The 18,432-nt window shown below is 39.9% G+C and overlaps 1 protein-coding gene across 4 annotated transcripts in view; it reads right to left on the bottom strand.

The window, feature by feature from the left end:
* The window catches only part of SENP2 (SUMO specific peptidase 2), a 45,535-nt gene extending 33,054 nt beyond the window's left edge, over window positions 1-12,481 (bottom strand). The window contains exons 1-5 of one of the 4 annotated variants that reach the window (XM_071214665.1): window positions 12,160-12,481; window positions 10,040-10,190; window positions 3,729-3,862; window positions 3,234-3,300; window positions 1,430-1,520 (exon numbers count right to left, since the gene is read on the bottom strand). In XM_071214665.1, the coding sequence (XP_071070766.1) occupies window positions 1,430-1,520; window positions 3,234-3,300; window positions 3,729-3,779 (209 nt within the window). In that variant the 5' untranslated portion in view covers window positions 3,780-3,862; window positions 10,040-10,190; window positions 12,160-12,481. Of the gene's footprint in view, window positions 1-1,429; window positions 1,521-3,233; window positions 3,301-3,728; window positions 3,863-10,039; window positions 10,191-11,908; window positions 12,102-12,159 lie in introns of those variants that run through there. The other 3 variants (XM_004473725.4, XM_004473728.4, XM_004473726.5) reach the window with 3 other exon arrangements.
* Window positions 12,482-18,432: the final 5,951 nt, after the last annotated feature.

Here is an 18,432-nt window from a genome sequence, read left to right as displayed (position 1 = left end):
GATTTCCTTCTTGCTGAAATACATCTGGAGGTCAGTGTAACCCCTGGTTGGTAATTTTAATTTTGATCCTCTGGTTAAGGTAATGTCAGGCAGGTTTCTTCACTTTAATATTACTATTTTTCCTTTTGCAATTAAACATTTATTTTGTAGGAAGATATTTTGAGTTTATGTGAATACCTTAAATCACAATGAACATTTGCTTACCAGTTTGTTTCAGCTCAATTGATGATTCCTGTCCTTATTAATTATTACTATAACAGTTACAAAAAGGTGATACTGTAATTTGATTGTTCCTTCTACAAGTATTCATTGGCATTATGGTTAAAGAAGACCTTTCCCAAAAAAATTTTAAAAATTTTAAAAAATTAAAAAAAAATAAGACCTTTCCCTTCCTAAGCTGTTTATTGGCATCTATATCCCTGTCTTTATTCATTTTGATGCTTAAACTGGTTCCAATTTGGCCATGAAAGCACCTTCAAGTTTCCTCCTGTATCACTTTGGCATGTCACCAAAGTTTCTGAGCATTTCCATATTTTCTGGCATAAGAAATTCCAAGATAACTTTGTACTTCCCCTTCTAGCCCTACAATCAGCCATTTATCCAACTCCAGGGGGACCAGGTTTTTTAGTTAGTGTCTCATTCTTAAATATGAGTTAGGTAACCGAGGATTACCAGATTTCTGAATAAAGACTCTAATACAAAAGGTAAGAATAAAAGAAGCCTTATAATAAGAACAAGATGCTGGAGAAAGAAGAAAAACAACAACATGGGGGTAGGGTGAGAGGAGGATGCTTACAACTTAAAAATTATGACAGCCAAACAAACAAAAAAAACAATAAAAGGTTTAAAAGGTAAAGCTGAGGAAATATCCCAGTAAACAGAATAAAAGGGCAAGAAGAAAGACATAAGAAGAAATTACATAGGAGATAAGAGATTATGTAGGAAAATTAAAGCAATCCAGAAGGTCTAATATACAAGTAATAGAAATCCTACGAGAAGATAAAGGGAGAAAGTTATTAATAAAATAATATTTTATAAAACGGATGAGTGTGTTCAGTGTTTAAAAATTCATCAGGCTGAGGGGAGGGGGAAGGTGAGAGAAGATAAAAAAAATTCATCAGGTTATACTTAAGATTTTTGTACTATTTTGTATGCACATTATACTTCAAAAAAAAAGTTTAGAAAAAAGAGAATTATTTTTAAAAGGATTTTTTCAAAATCAGATCCTATAGACATACAATATAGTAGAAAAAGTAACACACACCTCAGTTTAAGTCTCTCACTAACTGTGTAACATTTAGCAAAGAATAACCTCAGAGTACTTGCTCACAGGATTACATAACAGAACAAAAGTGAGAATGCCTATCAAGATGGAGCACCTAATAAGCATTAAATTTCCATTTACAGAAAGGCAAAATTTAACACTTACCCAAAGGAAGGCAGGACTTTGCGTGGCTGATCTCGAGTTACTGTCACTCTGATCTTTGGATAGTCACTTATTCCATTAGGAGATTTATTACCTATTAAAGAAAATTATTTGTAATTTTAAAAAGAAAAACAAAAATCTGTGAACAATCTATAGTAGGAAATAAAATCTGTGAGTGAGCATTATAGAAGTAGTGATACTGTGTAGTTTGTCTTTGATCTCAGATAGGTAATAAGAGAATAGGCAAGCCCTTTTGGTTTTGCTTGCTGGGACTGACAAGAGGCCATGAGGAACACTGAGATCACAATATTTCTGTAATCTAATTAACTTGAGGAAGTTGTTCAAATTAAGTTTCTTCCCAAGAAAACAATTCGGGGCTTTTCCAGAGGTATTTAAAAATGAAAACCAGCCGCATGTTACTATGCTTCACTGGAACCTTCCAACAATTTTGAGATGGTTATTCTAATTCAAAAAAGGGCAATCAAACTTTTATAAGCCACATTGTCTGCTGGAGCTACTAAAGGGGCTTAGAAGGGAGAAACAATCAAACAGTTCCTAAGGACTCAAAAATGAAAAGAATTTTGAAACTCAGTTTCTTTTTCATAAGTCAATTGGCAGCAGAAACTTAAAACTGACCCAAACTCATTTCGTTGTAAAATCTGACTTGAACCTGTGTGAAATAAAGTTATTATTTATTCTACCTCGTGTGAATACTCATATATTTAGTTGCAGAAATGTTCATGTTTGATTATAGGATTCTACTTTAGATAGAAATAATCTTGTTTTTTTAAAAAATATATTATCCAATGTACATACCATATTTAAAATGAGAAAAATTCTAAATTCCCAAATATTTCCAGCTTCCAAGGTTTTCAGATAATAGACTGTGGGTCTCTTTATATACAAAGCCTGACTCAGGACTATCAGAAATATAGTGCTACGTATCTCAGGCACAAGATAAACTACCACAACTCCCATAGTGTCAACTTTATTTAACAGTAAATCATTTAAAACATTTATATATTTGAACACTATGAATACATGATAAAATTCAATTTACATTGACTTTTAAAATAAAATAAAATACTTCAAAGGAGTATCTTTGTTTCAGGTCCTTTGGGACCAGATTTTTCTTCACTCTTCTGTGCCAGCAGTACTTTACTAAAAAAGTTTAAGAAGTACTTCTCTAAGTAAGGTTTTATCATTTCCTTAGCTTCTTCCATTTTTGACTTTTGAACTTCTCTAAATGCTCATTTTCCCTAACTTCCTCACTTTCCTCTCAATCTTTGCAAGTCTACCTGTATGGCAGTAATCACAACCATTTCTCAGGACTCTGGCTTCTTCCTACTTCTCCCCATCAAACCATTTTATATCATATAGACAATAATACTGCAACTCCAGGATATGATATGGAGAGTCTTAATCCATAAAGCTGTGAGAACTGGAAACCTAAGGTTTCTCCCTAACTAGATGATAGATAGAGACAAGATTATATTATTTGTTATGCCTGGTATCTTAGCACAGTACCTGGTTGAGAGAAGCACCCAGGAAAAAAACTTTTTTTAAATGAATAAACCCTGATCTAAGGCACTCTAAAAACATTAATAATGCAAATAGAAAACATAACATTACATTCAAAGTCAACAATTCTGAAGGAAAGCTATTTGGTGTTTTAGAATGTTAGAGATAATACATCTTTGTTCTCATCCCAACCCAAACCAGTGCTTGCCTTTCATATTCACAAAACTCAGAAAAAATGGGGGCAAAAAGAGGTACGGGGAAGCAGAAATATTTCTGACCACCTCACCCAGTTTCAGCATGTTGTTCCAGGATCCAGAACCTGTCAGTTCACAAGATGAAGAGTTCGAAAATACCTTAAAACCAAAACAGAATCATCTCGTATCACTTAAATTTTTGCAGTTTAAATAAGTTTACCATATGAAAAAAAATCTCTGTTGATAATTATTTACTTGGCTGGCTCACAGAAGAGCTATTATCAATAAAATCAAAAAAGGTTTAATTTGTCAAAACTCATAAAATGATACAGAAATAACAATTCCAGGTTCTTTACACATACCTAAATAAGTAAAGCTAATACACTGTGTAATTAGGCTCTTTATAAATAAAAGTATTTTAAGTGTTTTATTTCTTGACCTTTTTATCAAGGCTAATAAAGACATAAACATTCCTGGGAAGAAGTCATTCTATACATTAATTCACAAAAAGAGAATATTTACAAAATTCTATTTTAATGCTTAAGTACAAAGATCAGTAGCCCCAATGGATCCCCATGCCCACTGACCTCTCCTGAAGGTGCCACATTCCATGTTCCATTACAAGTAGAAGTTACCATGGGCTTTGTGGTCAGCTGGAATGGGAATCCAAATAAGCTGGCAGCATTGTAGAGACTGTTTTTTACTTGGTGAATAAAGCAATCTAGAAAACATCAACAAACTATAAATAGAGTAATACATATTCAGCAAAACATAAGATTATATCCTAGAAAGAGCCTCTCTCAATTTTCATTAGAAGGCCTATTTTTAACCACTGAGATAAAAAGGTATCCACAAAAATATATTTTTTTTATTTTTAAAAATGTTTTATTAGAGAAGCTGTAGGTTTACAGAAAGATCATGCAGAAATAGAGTTCTCATTATCACCCCCACCACATGTACTTTTCCCTATTAGTAACACTTTGCATTAGTGTGGTACTTTTGTTACAATGATGAAACATTATTATAATTATACTATTAACTATAGTTCATAGTTTACATTATTAGGGGTTACTGTTGTACAGTCTTATGTTGTTTTTTTAAAAAGCTTGTATTCTACTAACCTATATATAACCTAAAATTTCGTCCTTTTAACCATATTCAAATATAAAATTCAGTGCTGTTAATTACATTCACAATGTTGTCCCACCATTGCCACCATCACCACCACTCTCTACTAAAACTTTTCCACTACCACAAACAGAAACTCTGTACCAATTAAGCGTTACCTCTCCATTCCCTACCTCCACCCCGACCCCTGGTATTTTGTACTGTTGTTTCTGACTCTACAAATTTGCTATAAGAATAATTAAAAATAAAAAAATAATTTTAACTGAATAACTGGAATTCTACTATTGTGATTTTTGTTTTTTGATTTTTTAGCAAAATACCTGGGATGCCATAAAAACATGTAACTATCACTTTGGCAAATCAAATACTGATTCATATACAAAAATATGTCCTGATATGGAAGCTTTTAAGCAATACCTTCTCCAGAATATATAACAGTGATCTTTGCAAAGAGATAGGGGCATAACTTAAACAACAAGGAGCATGTAGGAGCAGGTACAGCAAACTCCAGGAAGCATTGTCATTTACTCACTGGATTGCCCTTACTTCCCCAGGAAGTGGACAATATGGTTGCCCCCAAACAGCTATTTATTAAATGCCTAGTATATCTTGGCTAGGTCCAGGGTGGAGATTAGTAAAGGATAAGGCATGTAGCTTTTAAGTATCTGTCATGATACAAGGCTATACTACTACTAAGGAAGATATGATAGATTTCAAGCTAACCCTCATGGTCGACCCACAAAAAAGATGACAAAACAAATAAGGGGGAGGGGTAGGTGTCAGTGCTTTCCCTACTTCCTCCTTTATTACACTACCTCTTTCTCACTTCCTATACTTTTAATTTAAATTTTCTACATTTTCCTTTCTATTTCCTAATGAAGAACATTCTGAAAAGCATGAGTTTGAGAGAAAGACGCCATCAACTTAGCCGCATTCTACTTTAGAGAAATGCCTGGAAATGGTGACTTTTAAGCAGTAACTGTTTAAGAATATATAAAATATAAAATAAATATTTTCCAGAGAGATAGGGGAACAAACAGGGAAGGTGTGATAGCTTGGTAAAGCTGAATCCAATCTGAATTTGTTAACAGAGAATAGTTAAAGGTACCAAAGTTTGCAAAGGTCTTGTTTCTCAGTTTATGAATTAAGAGAGAATTCATGGTGCTCCCTGTAATAATGTGATCACTCTCACTAACATTCTGCTCTGCTTTCTTAAGTGGGAGGAAAGGGGCTTTAGGGACTGGTGTTTAATGCACAAACTGTCATCAAGACAGGGACAAGAGACACTTTCCCAAGGACAAGAGACACTTTCAATAAAATTAGTGCCTACTAAAAAGTATTCTAATATTTATTTTCCTAGAAATGTTGTCAAAATCTGGGTATGCCCTGAGATTAAGTCAAAAGATCTCATGATTTAAAATAAAGCAAGCAAGTGTGGAAGGATGAAGGATGGCCAGTCTCATCTGTAAAATGGAGATAAGATATTATGTTCCTGACACTAAACTAAACAGATCTCTTAAAAGACCTTTCATCTGTAAAACCATCAATCTGTGATTCAAATATCCTTTTTCTTTTCTCTTACTCCTGCCTTTTTCCTCTTTAGAGCAACTAGTGGGAAGCAGATTTGGCTCAACTGATAAAGCATCCATCTACCATATGGGAGGACTATGGTTCAAACCCAGGGCTTCCTTGGGAAACGGACTTTGGCCCAGTGGTTAGGGCGTCCGTCTACCATATGGGAGGTCCGTGGTTCAAACCCCGGGCCTCCTTGACCCGTGTGGAGCTGGCCATGCGCAGCGCTGATGCGCGCAAGGAGTGCCGTGCCACGCAAGGGTGTCCCCGCGTGGGGGAGCCCCACTCGCAAGGAGTGCGCCCGTGAGGAAAGCCGCCCAGCGTGAAAAGAAAGAGCAGCCTGCCCAGGAATGGCACCACCCACACTTCCCGTGCCGCTGACGACAACAGAAGCGGACAAAGAAACAAGACGCAGCAAATAGACACCAAGAACAGACAACCAGGGGAGGGGGGGGAAATAAATAAATATTTAAAAAAAAAAAACAAAAAAAAACCCAGGGCTTCCTGACCCGTATGGTGAGCTGGCTCACGCACAATGCTGATGTGCACAAGGAGTGCCATGCCACGCAGGGGTGTTCGCCATGTAGGGGAACCCCACGTGCAAGGAGAGCCACCCCTCCTGAAAAAAGCGCAGCATGCCCAGGAGTGGTGCCACACACACACAGAGCTGACACAGCAAGATGATGCAATGAAAAGAGACACAGATTCCCGTGCTGCCTGACGAGAATGTAAGCGGACACAGAAGAACACACAGTAAATGAACACAAGAAAGCAGATAACCAGGGGGACGGGAATAAATTTTTAAAAATAAATCTTTAAAAAAAATAAAATAAATAAAGCAACTAGTAAGAGTTGTGCCTGATACAGTAGCCAGTAGCTGTATAGGGGTACCTTCTGTTTAAATTTAATTAAAATTAAATAAAATTAAAATTCCTCAAGTGCACTAGCCGCATTTCAAGTGCTCAACAGCCACGTGGTTAGTGACTACTTTAGAGGACAGCACAGATTCAGGACATTTCTATCACTACAGAGATGCAGAGGTAGCGTTCAACAACACTACTTAGACCTTTACAAACTCTGCTACCCATTGTTCCTCCTTGGTCTAGGTTCCCTTCTGTAGTTTGCCACTCAGAAAATCATAACACATTTAGTAGGAACCACAGGTGTGGGCGAAATCCTTAACAAAGAAGTTCATAAATAGATTACCACAGTTATTTCAAGGATCTTCTGCAATGTCATTGTTTTTTTTACCACATTCAAGTACAACCTATATAGTTATACATTTTAATTTTTCTTTAAAACCGATTTTTTAGTGTAAATATATTTTAAAAGAAAATTTACAACTGCTACTGAAATAAATAAACCTGACTTACTGTGTTAGAAATAGAAAATTTCCATTTTGTAATAAAAATGGTCCTTTTCTCCCTTTGGAGGAAAAAAAGGAATATGGAGATACAAGGAAAAAATATAACTAATGTAATGATAGACTATAATTAACAGTAATACTGTAATTTCTTACAGCAATGGCAAAGAAGTTAAAAGTTATAATGGGAGGATATAAAGGGATATGGGATTTTACCTTTTGGATTGATAAAAACATTCTGAATCGGACTGAGCTAATGATGGCACAACCCTGTGATGAAACTGAGAGCCACTGCGTGTACACTTTGGATGGAACGAACAAGTGAGGGGACCATACAACACAGTAAACCCCAATGTGAATGATGGACTATGTTAAACAGTATAAAGAATGTTCCCTCATGAATTATAACAAATATACTAATACATGGTGTTAATAATAGGATGGTTTATGGGATAACCACACCAAATATAAGCTATGGACTATAGACAGCAGTAATATTACAACAATGTTCTTCCATTATTTGTAACAAATATGTCACAACAATGTAAGATGTTAGTGGTGGGAAAATGTATGGGGAATCCTGTATGGTATGCATGATTGTTTTATTAACTCACAATTTTTCAAATAAAAAAAAATGTTTTTTATTCTAAATGGATTAAATTCTCTAATTGAAAGGCAGAGATTAGCAGTATGGATTAAAGAACGTGATCTAACTGCAAAAAAAAACAAAAACAAAACTCCTACTGAAAATGTAAAGCTAACAACATTTGCCATATATGGAAATGGAAATATATTGTTTTAGCTGGACTGTTAAAAAAAAAAAGGGAGATTAGCATGTGTTAGACAAGTACTCATGACATACTAGCATTAAATCAAGACATTCTGCTTGAAATAAGGAAATAAAAATAACTGGGGAGTGGATGTGGCTCAAGTGGTTGAGTGCCCAGCTTTCACATGGGTGGTCCTGATTCAGTTCCCAGTGCCTCCTAAAGGCAAACAAATAAGACATTAAGCAAAAACAACTAGCTGAAAACGAGCCCCCCCCCAAAAAAAAGAGCAGACAACAAGCAAAAACAAAAACAAAAACAACAGCAGAAGGCAACGAGCAAACAATGAGTAGACAACAGAGGAACAAAAATAACAAAAAATAAGGAGGTGGGAAATGGACTTGGCCCAGTGGTTAGGGCATCCGTCTACCACATGGGAGGTCCGCGGTTCAAGCCCCAGGCCTCCTTGACCCGTGTGGAGCTGGCCCATGTGCAGTGCTGATGCGCGCAAGGAGTGCTGCGCCACGCAGGGGTGTCCCCCGCGTAGGGGAGCCCCACGCGCAAGGAGTGCACCCCGTAAGGAGAGCCGCCCAACGCGAAAGAAAGTGCAGCCTGCCCAGGAATGGCGCTGCCCTCACTTCCCTTGCCATTGACAACAGAAGCGGAAAAAGAAACAAGACGCAGCAAATAGACACAGAGAACAGACAACCAGGGGAGGGGGTAGGAATTAAATAAATAAATCTTTAAAAATAAATAAATAAATAAGGAGGGAGCAGATGTGGTTCAAACAGTGGAGCACACACTTCCCACATGGGAAGTCTGGAGTTTAATTTCCAGTGAATCCTAAAGAAAAAACAAACAATAAGCAGACAAAGAGCACAAACAACAAGCAAACAGCTGAGGCAGCCATGGGGGCTGAGGGGTAGGAAAAAAATGAAAATAAAGTAACTAAAAAACAAACAAAATGACTGGAAAGCATGCAAATTTCTTAGTATATAATCTGTCTCTTAATGCTGTGAATGCCGTATCACTTAAAATCATTACCTGATAGTATCTATCCTGTGCTTTGGGAAACACTGCCCTAACGAATTTAGTAAAAATCCTCTATAACTTGACCCCACTCTTCCCAGTCTACCCACGCCCTGCACTCTATTCACTATTTCCTGGATTTGCACAACTTTACCACACTTCCCTCTGCCTAGAATACTTTTCCTTCCCATTGCTGCCTGTTAATATTCTATCCAACCTTCAAGACCCATCTCACATTTTAGCTTCTCCAAACATTTACTGAGACTCTCAACCAGTTTAAAATTGGGTACCACTTTGAACTACCTTTATATTTCATTTATTGATCCTCTTTGACAGTAGCATTATTTATATGCTTGTTTTATGCCCCTACTATATAATCATCTACCCCTACAATTGTAAAGTCCTTAAAAAATAAAGACCCTGGGGAGCAGAGGTGGCTCAAGCTATTGAGTGCCTCCGTCCCAAATGGAAGGTCCTGGGTTCCGTTCCCAGTGTCTCCTCAAAAAAGAAAAAGAGAAAGAAAAAATAGAGACCCTGTCTTACTCATTTTTGCACTTCATGTAGAACTTAATATATTGCTTAGCATTAAGATATGCTCAGTAAATACTCATTGGATTTAAACGAAATTTTAAATCATGGATGGCCTGTCTGTTCTCAACTATCACATCGGAGGGAGACCCAAATTCAGTCATTTTGGGGGAAAAAGGAATATATTATTACAATATTTCAACACACCTTTCCCCTTTAACCTAATTTTATTCTTTTCTATCAAGCCAGGTCTACCCTTCAGATATGAGGAAGCAAAAGATTTGTGACAACATATCAGATTGGTACACTTAGCTATCTAAACTAGATGACTCAGTTTGAGGTAGTTTTTACAAGGTTTCTTCCTCAAAAATTAAAAGGATCTTCTCTTTACAGGAAGATTTGGAACATTCGACATATAGGCTTATTTGTGTGGAAAGATACACAAGTTTCTGGTAAAAGCGGTTACATCTAGAAAAGCTAGCTGAGTAGGGAAGGAACAGGAAAGACTTACTTTTCACTGCATATACTTTTTACCTTTTGAATTTTGTTCCATGCATATATTTTTCCTGTTTAAAAAAAACAATTTTTAAAATTAATATTCAATACCTAATCTTGGTCTTTTGGCTGGTATTTCATCAGTGTCCACTGTGGAAAACAGAGCGCTGGGGTGGAGGTGGGGAAGGGAGGGGGGTGGGGAGAGAGAGAGAGAGAAAGAAATATATAAACATCCATTTCTATATACATATAAAACTTACTATTCATACAACACACCCTCCTCCATTTGCTTTGTCATAAAATGCTATCCAACTAATGTTTTAAAAGAGAATGTTACTGTATAATGGGTCTTCAGCATGTGAAGATTTAACACAATGGAAATCAACTATTTGAGAGAGATCCAAAACTCCCTATCATATAACAGATCTGTAATCTGACTGAGGCACAAACCTGAAAGTAGTCACAGACACTTACAAGTAAATGAACCTAGGTAAGAGCATAGGACTATTATTTCCTTTTCCTTTGCAAAATTATTTAAAAAGAACAATTTTCTTTTGAATGATTACCTCCAAAGAAAGCCATCTTCTAAGTCAGATGACTAATATAAGCAGACTTAAAAGATACGTCTTAGTCAGAAAAGGTATAATGTTTAACAGCATTTATACCATAGAAAGTAATTTTTTTAAAAATCCAGAAAAGTTTCAGACATATCTCAAGAACGTTAAAGGCTCATGGTATACTACCAATCCCCTTTCTGAATCCTTATGATTGTATATTTATAAGAAAAAGAATGGGATCCTGGGGGGACACCATCCAGTTCATAACTTTAAAATCCCAACAAGACCTCTTGGCTTCATTTTGATTGAAAAATGGCTTATTTAAGAAAAGTTGTTTTAGATTAGGGAGGTGAAGAAAGTATAATAAAGAAAGGGTTCTGATCTCCAAACCACTGTCTCCTGCCTAGCAGGGATTCACAGGAGAAAAAGGGAAAGGGGAAGGGAATTAACTTTCCCTTATTTAATAAACATTTACCAAGTGCCCCCCACACACCAGACACTGCACAAGACCCTGGAAGTAAAAAACAAAACAAAACAAAAAATACTACCCTTACATATATCATCACCATGTTAGACACTTTACAATATGATTCTCACATCAACTCTGCAGAAGGGTAGAAAGGAGGAATAGGTTGAAACCATGCCCTGTGATTGAATTTGGCCAACAACCAATTTCATCAACGACCTGCATTCTCAGACTCGGTTATTAACCTTCTTCTCTCAGCTCTCAGAAACCAACCTTTTTACTACATTCTTTGATCCTGAGGCTTTAAAAAATTAAATTAGCACTCGATACCAAAGTTGGGAGGGGCTTATTGTATTTGTTCGGTATTTGATTCTCTAGATTAATTCTTAGGTGAAGGGATAAACACCAGGAACTAGACAAATCAAGATATAAATCCTAAGTAAGAACAGCTTTTAGTTTCCCCCAAATTTTAACCGAACTTTACAGTACAGACTAGTGATCTTTTAAAGGGAACGAGGTACCTACTTTTTTTATTTTTCTCCTACACTAAAGCACAGAATCACTTCCCCCACGTTCCAAACACACACTGGCAGCTGTTTCATAACAAAACAGCTGCTGTCTGGTGCTAGAACAGCGCCTGCAAGCAAAATGGCTTCGGGCAAGCTATGAATCTGACTTCCCTTTAACTGTCCTTATTGCCAAGATGACACTTCATAGGCAACGTGCATTGTAAACAGTGAGCCAAACAATGACAGTATGCCTTTCATTTTTACTTTTCAATCTAAGGGCAGCAAAGTACGGCAAAGTCCCACTTGTTGTCAGCAACCAACTTGCACGCTAACAAGAACATCAAAGATCCTACCATCACCAGACCCTCCAAAGATAAATTTGTCCCTAGGTGCTTCCTTCATCAGGAGCTGCATCCCCACAGAGTGGAGGGAGCGGCTACGTCACCAGGATACCAGAGACCCGCGCATCTTCGGCCTCAGCCCAGCGACCGGTTTCCGCAGAGCAGGGCCTGCCTGGCTGGATCAGCGTTATGCCCGCGGAGGAGCCTGTGATGGGGGAAGAGGATACAGCTAAGCAGGCCCAGCACTCTGCCCCTCTTCTCACCTGTTTGAGCGCCGCCTCTTCAGGAGGGCCCGGGCAGGGGGCACCGGCCGCTCACAGAAACGGAAAATGGTGCCGAGAATCCTAATCAGCCATTTGTACATACCAGGCCTGAGCAGCAGCGGCGGCCGACACACCCCGAGACGCAAACCCCAGAGCTGTCGCCGCCGCTGCCGCCTTCGCCGACTCGGCCACCACCGCCGAAGCGCAGTCGCCGACTTGTGACGCGATCCGAGGGCCCACAGATAAAGCGTACCCAGGGATACAGGAGGCCTCCGCCCGCCACCACTCCCAACGTCACCTCCTCCCGCCCGACCGGAAAGCCGCCTTAGTTCTCAGTGTGCGCACGCGCAACCTTGTGCCCCACCTCCCGAGCCTAGCAACAAGAATGCCGGCGGGTCAGTCCAGGCCCAATCGCTGACGAGGTCCGACGGGCTATGGGCGGGGTTTTCTCTTTGGCGCAGCCAGTCTCTGAGCCGACCGACTGGACAAGGTCCACGGGTCGCAGGTGCGGGTTTCTGCTCCCAGGAGAGAGTGACGCGCAGGCCTGAAACTGTAGGTGATCAGTAAATGTTTGACTGCATAAAGTAAAAGTAGGTCAGGCTGATGGGCAAATTTTTTACCTGCTAGGCGCTCTTTGTTTTGCATATACTATGTGCCCGAGAATTTTACGTGCATTGTCACCTCCATTTCTCCCAGCAGCCGCACGCAATGGGAAGTCTTGTGCCCAATTTATAAAAAAGGAAACGAAGATACAGAGCGATTAAGTAATTCCCCAACATCAGAAAGCTAATTAGTGGCAAAGCTGAAATTTGAACCTAGGTCTCACTACCAGTGCCAATCCCTGGTCCTGGAGGTAGGTTTACGCGGAGAGATACAGATAATTGTATGATTATGTAATACATGTCTTACATATTATACAATTCAGGGTAGTTGAGCTCTATGATACAGGTGTGTGTAAACGCAGTGGGAGCCAGAGAAGGGAAAAACACATGCTTGGGGAGGGAGAGCGAGAACAGAACTCTTTAAGGAAGGCTTCACAGTAACTTAAGAATGAAAAAGTATCTCCTCCCCTGGGCCAGCAGGGATCCCTACCCATTACCCTCCCTCTGTAGCCGAGATGTCTCACTTTTTAGTTAATTACCAACAATAGAACATGTTCCTATCCTACCTAATGATGGAAAATCCAGCACCTTAGGATCCAGTCCCTTCCCCACATAATCCTGGAAATCCTCAAAGGTTTCCATGCCCCACAAATCGATCACTGACTACACTTGTTTCTAAACCTGTGATTCCATTAAGGCCAGATTTCCAGGCTTGCTCAAGCTTCACCTGAAACAGGCACTCCCAGCACAACCTCCTCCTCCCCTCAACTGACAATAATCCCCAATTCTGCTGCAAACCACCCTCTAGAGTTCCAAAACCACAAGCCAACCACCTGCAGCTCCCACCACATGGCCTGGGGCTTGCAAGGTAGAAGCAAGTCCCAAGAGTGACACAGGCCCCCTTTCCTTAATTCCCCAAATCAAAGCTAACACCAGGCTGTTACTGAAAGATGGTGAATAACAGAATTCAAAGCCAAGAAGACTTTGAAGTGACTGTTAGATATGCAGCATCTATGACCCATTTCCTACTGTTCCCAAGGGGAAAACCTCACTCCCAAGGCCATCTCTCCACTCTTGTCAGCCACCAACAAAGAGAATTTCCTTTACACCCACCCCTACCTGTCCCAATTCAGCCTGAACAGCCCAATAAACCTAAAACGAATTGGGATTACTCTGGAAAAAAGATAATATTATTATTCAGAGTTCAGTATTAATGTCTGAATCCACCATTCCACTATATGTGTCGATCTTTACTTTTGCCAAGCCAAGAAGCCCACTCAGGTATTAAGAGGGGACTCTCCATTATAAAAGAGCAGTTTTCTTCCAAACATGCAATGGAAAATTACAAACAGATTTATTTATTTATTTTTAAAGATTTATTTTTATTTATTTCCCTTCCCCCTTGTTGTCTGCTCTGTGTCCATTTGCTGTATGTTCTTCTGTGTCTGCTTGCATTCTTGTCAGCGGCACTGGGAAACTGCATCTTTTTTTTGTTGTGTCATCTTGCTGTGTCAGCTTTCTGTGTGTGCAGGCGCCATCCTGGGCAGGCAGCATTTTTTTTTTCACGTGGGGCAGCTCTCCTTGAGGGGTGCGCTCCTTGCGCGTGGGGTACCCCTACATGGGGACGCCCCTGCGTGGCTTGGCACTCCTTGGGCACGGCAGCTCTGCGTGTGGGCCAGCTCACTACACAGGTCAGGAAACTGGGTATCCAACTCTGGACCCTCCATATAGTAGGCAGACGCTCTATCAGTTGAGCCATGTCTGCTTCCTACAAGCGTATTTAGAATAGCAGCTTATCTCAGGTTCTGGCCACAGAAATGTAAGAAATTTTGGGATCAAGTCTCAGAGCAATTCATTACCACACTGAAACTTTATTTTATTTTAGTTTTTCCTGCCTCATAAATAGCACCCGCACATACCCAATACTGAAATGTCAGTCACTTGTCATGAAAAGAGCAAGTGTTTTAGAGTCACAACCTTGTCAGGATCCCAGGACTTTATCAACAATAGCTCAGGCAATGAGAATTACAGCCCCTCCCCTCCCCACAAAGCTCCACTCACATATACTTCCATGTTCTCAGTGCCTCTGTTTATCCTCTAGAATGAAGAAAATGAGGAGGCTTAACCTTACAGTGCTCCCTCCTGGGACTTGTCTGGCAGTTGGTGCCATCGCTGCCTGTAGGGCTGTGGGACATTGCCCATCCAATGGTCTTGGAATGGGGTCACCTTGAGCCCCAACCTCAACACTGCTATAGCCACTTGTGGACCCAGGGGCTCTTTACTGGAGGGCTCTTCACCAGAGGATCATGGAAGAATTCCAGGGTCATATGCAGTAACAAGGACATTGATTTGGCCTTGGACCCATGTATTGCAGGAGGGGCACAATATCACTGCTTAAGACTTTGCAGAGTCTCCCAAACAGATGCCCCAGTTTTTCTTAAGGATCCTTGTCTCCTTCCAGCTTAGAGCCATTCCTTTAAGCCCTTCCAGGACCTCACCCCCATTTTCCTTAAAACCCACTTTCTCTCCAGAAAAACAATGGTCTTGTAAACTTTTCCCCTTGGAAAATTCACTGAATGCTAAAAGATTTCTCCTCAACTTTTACGTTTTTTTACTTTTGTTTGCCCACGTCAGAATGGAGTTCTGGACCATTTCATGGGGTAGGGGCCCAAAGGGGAAATGTTTGGGGCCTTAAAGTGCCCAAAACCCAATGTAATTCACCACCCTTAAGATTAATTTCCTTCTGGGACCAACTTCTCCGGTATTCAAGAAAAATGTATACTCTTAATAACATGACTTTGCTCTTATTCAGTCTAATAATAACAGTGGCCTTATTATGCTAAAAGTGCATGCACTCCTTTCTTGTCCTGGATTTCATTACAAATCTTGCCTGCATTTACTACGATTGGTTCAGCCTACCTCATGTGGAGAAACAGCACCAAGCCCTACCTAAGCCTGTTTCCTAGTCTGTAAAATGAGGTTAATAAAATCTGCCTCTCTGATCTTTGGGCCAAGTTAATGTACTTACAGATGTACAGGGCCTACCTCAAATGCTTAAAGTTTTTCTTCCCTCCCTTTCCTTCTCACAGCCAATAAGTCATTTATCTTACCAATTCTGTGTCCTAAATTTTTCACAGATCTGCCCCTTCATTTCCCCAAACTTCTCTCCTGTCCTTAGGTCTTGGTCATTTCTCACATCATTGCAAGAGCCACCCTGTCTGTACTCCCACCCTTTCCCTCTTCTATGCTTTTTCCAGAGTCATCTCTCTGTCTTTTGTGATGGCGGTGGTTTTATTCTAAAAAGGTAAGTTTATATTAATCTATATAAATAAAATTAGGTTTCTGTTTTTCTGTTACTAAAGCATTAAAAATGGTTGCATTGGTTTTCACCAAATTCAGTTTTGTTCAGGGTGCTCTGATTGAACATACAGGCCATGTGACAATCCTAAATTTTACTTTGGATGGTCTTAGAGAGAACCTCAAGAGGAAAGACAGGCATTTCTGTATCTCTGGGAGTAGCTGAAAGTGAGGTGCAGCCAGAGGAACCAGGGATGCCAGGAGTTGAGGAATGTCCTCCTGAGCAAGACAGGATGGACCCCAAAATGATGGTTCCAAGTGAGGGCCCTGAGTCAGAAGGCATAAGAGTAGACCTTCCACAGGCAGGTATTGATTTTCCCAAAGAGGTGCTTCTCACAATAATAACACTGTGCGCATACTCCAGGGAATAATGGCTATAATGAAGGTTAAGGATTCTTATTACCAAGGCTTGGGAAGCCAGCTAGTTAAAGACAAAAAGAGGGAAGTGGACAGGGCTCAAGTGATAGGGCTTCTGCCTACCATATGGGAGGACCTGGTTTCCATCCCTGGGGCCTCCCAGTGAAAAAGAAAAAGAGAAAACATGCCTGCATGGCAAGCTAGAGCCTGCATGGCGAGTTGAGTGCCCATGTGGTGAGAGTGCCCATGTGGTGAGCCAGCGCCCGTGCAAGTGAGTCATGCAGCAGGATAATGATGCAACAAAAGAGAGACGAAGGGGAGAGTCAAGGTGAAGTGCAGCAGAGACCAGGAACTGAGGTGGAAGAGTTGACTGGGAACCTCTCTCAGAGGTCCCCAGGATCCAATCCCAGTGAATCCTAGGGGAGAAAAAATGAAAAGAGAAGACCCAAAATAGAAATAGATACAGAAGATCACACAGTGAATGGATACAATCCAGACAGCAAAAACAGCAGGGCAGGGTGAGGGGAAGGAGGAATAAATAAATAAATCTTTAAAAAAAGAGAGAAATCTGGCTCTGGTGACAATATTTTAGAAAAGCAGTTTAAGATCCAAATAAATCTAAAACATATGGTACTGATACACACTTATTTTTAAATGAAATATTTGTTAGAGAAAAAATGGTGTTGACTGGGACACAGAGACTGACATGATTGCAGGCAGAAAGTTTATGGGGAAGCTCTCGCAGTGGAGGGGTCTGAAGAGAGACTTCAGCAGAGGCAGTCATGAGTTTATACAGTTCATCTATAGACGGGAACATGCTTAGTTAGTGGAAGTGGGTTGGGGCTTGTGTAACCTGAGGACCAATAGAGATGTCTAGGTGCGGTGGGCTAGGGGTAGTGAAGTCAGGGATGTGGGAGGGGCTGGTGGTGTTATGTGGCTTCTTTGTCTATTCTTGTGAGGAAATGAACTGAATCTGAACACAAGGGCTCTGTATGGGGGGCTGTTCCATGTCACGGGAATACAAGTCACTGTTTGTTAATCATTGTAAACCCTGTGATCAGTTAATCATTATAAATCTTATAAGGGAGAAACCTCTAACAATACTAGCCTCCAATTTTTATGTGTTCGTTTTCTTTAGGACTTTTAATAAGAAAAAGCATTTTCGCACAAGGAGTGCCATGCCACGCAGGGGTTTCCCCCGCACAGGGGAGCCCCACGTGCAAGGAGTGCGCCCCATAAGGAGAGCCGCCCAGCGCGAAAGAAAGTTCAACCTACCGAGGAATGGCGCCGCACACAGGGAGAGCTGACACAACAAGATGATGCAACAAAAGAGTAGATTCCCGGCGCCGCTGATAAGGATAGATGTGGTCACAGAGGAACACACAGCGAATGGACTTAGAGAGCAGACAACTGGGGGGGCGGGGGAAGAGAAATAAATAAAAAATAAATCTTTAAAAAAAAGGAAAGAAAAAGCATTTTGCTTCCATCTTGCCGGCCTGCATACAGGCCTTGCTAGACCAGTCTTCCTTGAATGTTCTGTGCAGCACTCTGAAAATAGGCAGTTACTGAAAGCAAGGAACTTGCATTTGTTTTGTTTGATACATTGTAAGGAAGTCATGGTTTCTAACACAAAGTAGCTCTAATCGTGAAAAAGACTTCTTAGACCAATAAAGAAGGTGCAGCCGTTTTCCTTATTTGTAATGAACTACAAAACAAAGCAAAACAAAACAATTTATACCCATACCGAGATTAGTAAGTTTATATTTAAATATATCATTTAGATTGCATACTATATTTTATATTATGTAACATATTATTGTATATATACATTTGTTTATTATGTAATGGTAATATATTAGCATATAAACAAGTTAATAAGAAAAAAGCTAGGTTCCCACTGCCTTGAAGATAAATTTCAGTAGCCTAAGCATGGCACACAAAAGTTCTTCTCAGCCTA

The sequence above is a fragment of the Dasypus novemcinctus genome, chromosome 4 (assembly GCF_030445035.2).
Source record: "Dasypus novemcinctus isolate mDasNov1 chromosome 4, mDasNov1.1.hap2, whole genome shotgun sequence".
Classification (NCBI taxonomy): domain Eukaryota; kingdom Metazoa; phylum Chordata; class Mammalia; order Cingulata; family Dasypodidae; genus Dasypus; species Dasypus novemcinctus.
The sequence above is the reverse complement of the archived record's forward strand: the minus strand, read 5'-3'. Positions and strand labels throughout refer to the sequence as shown.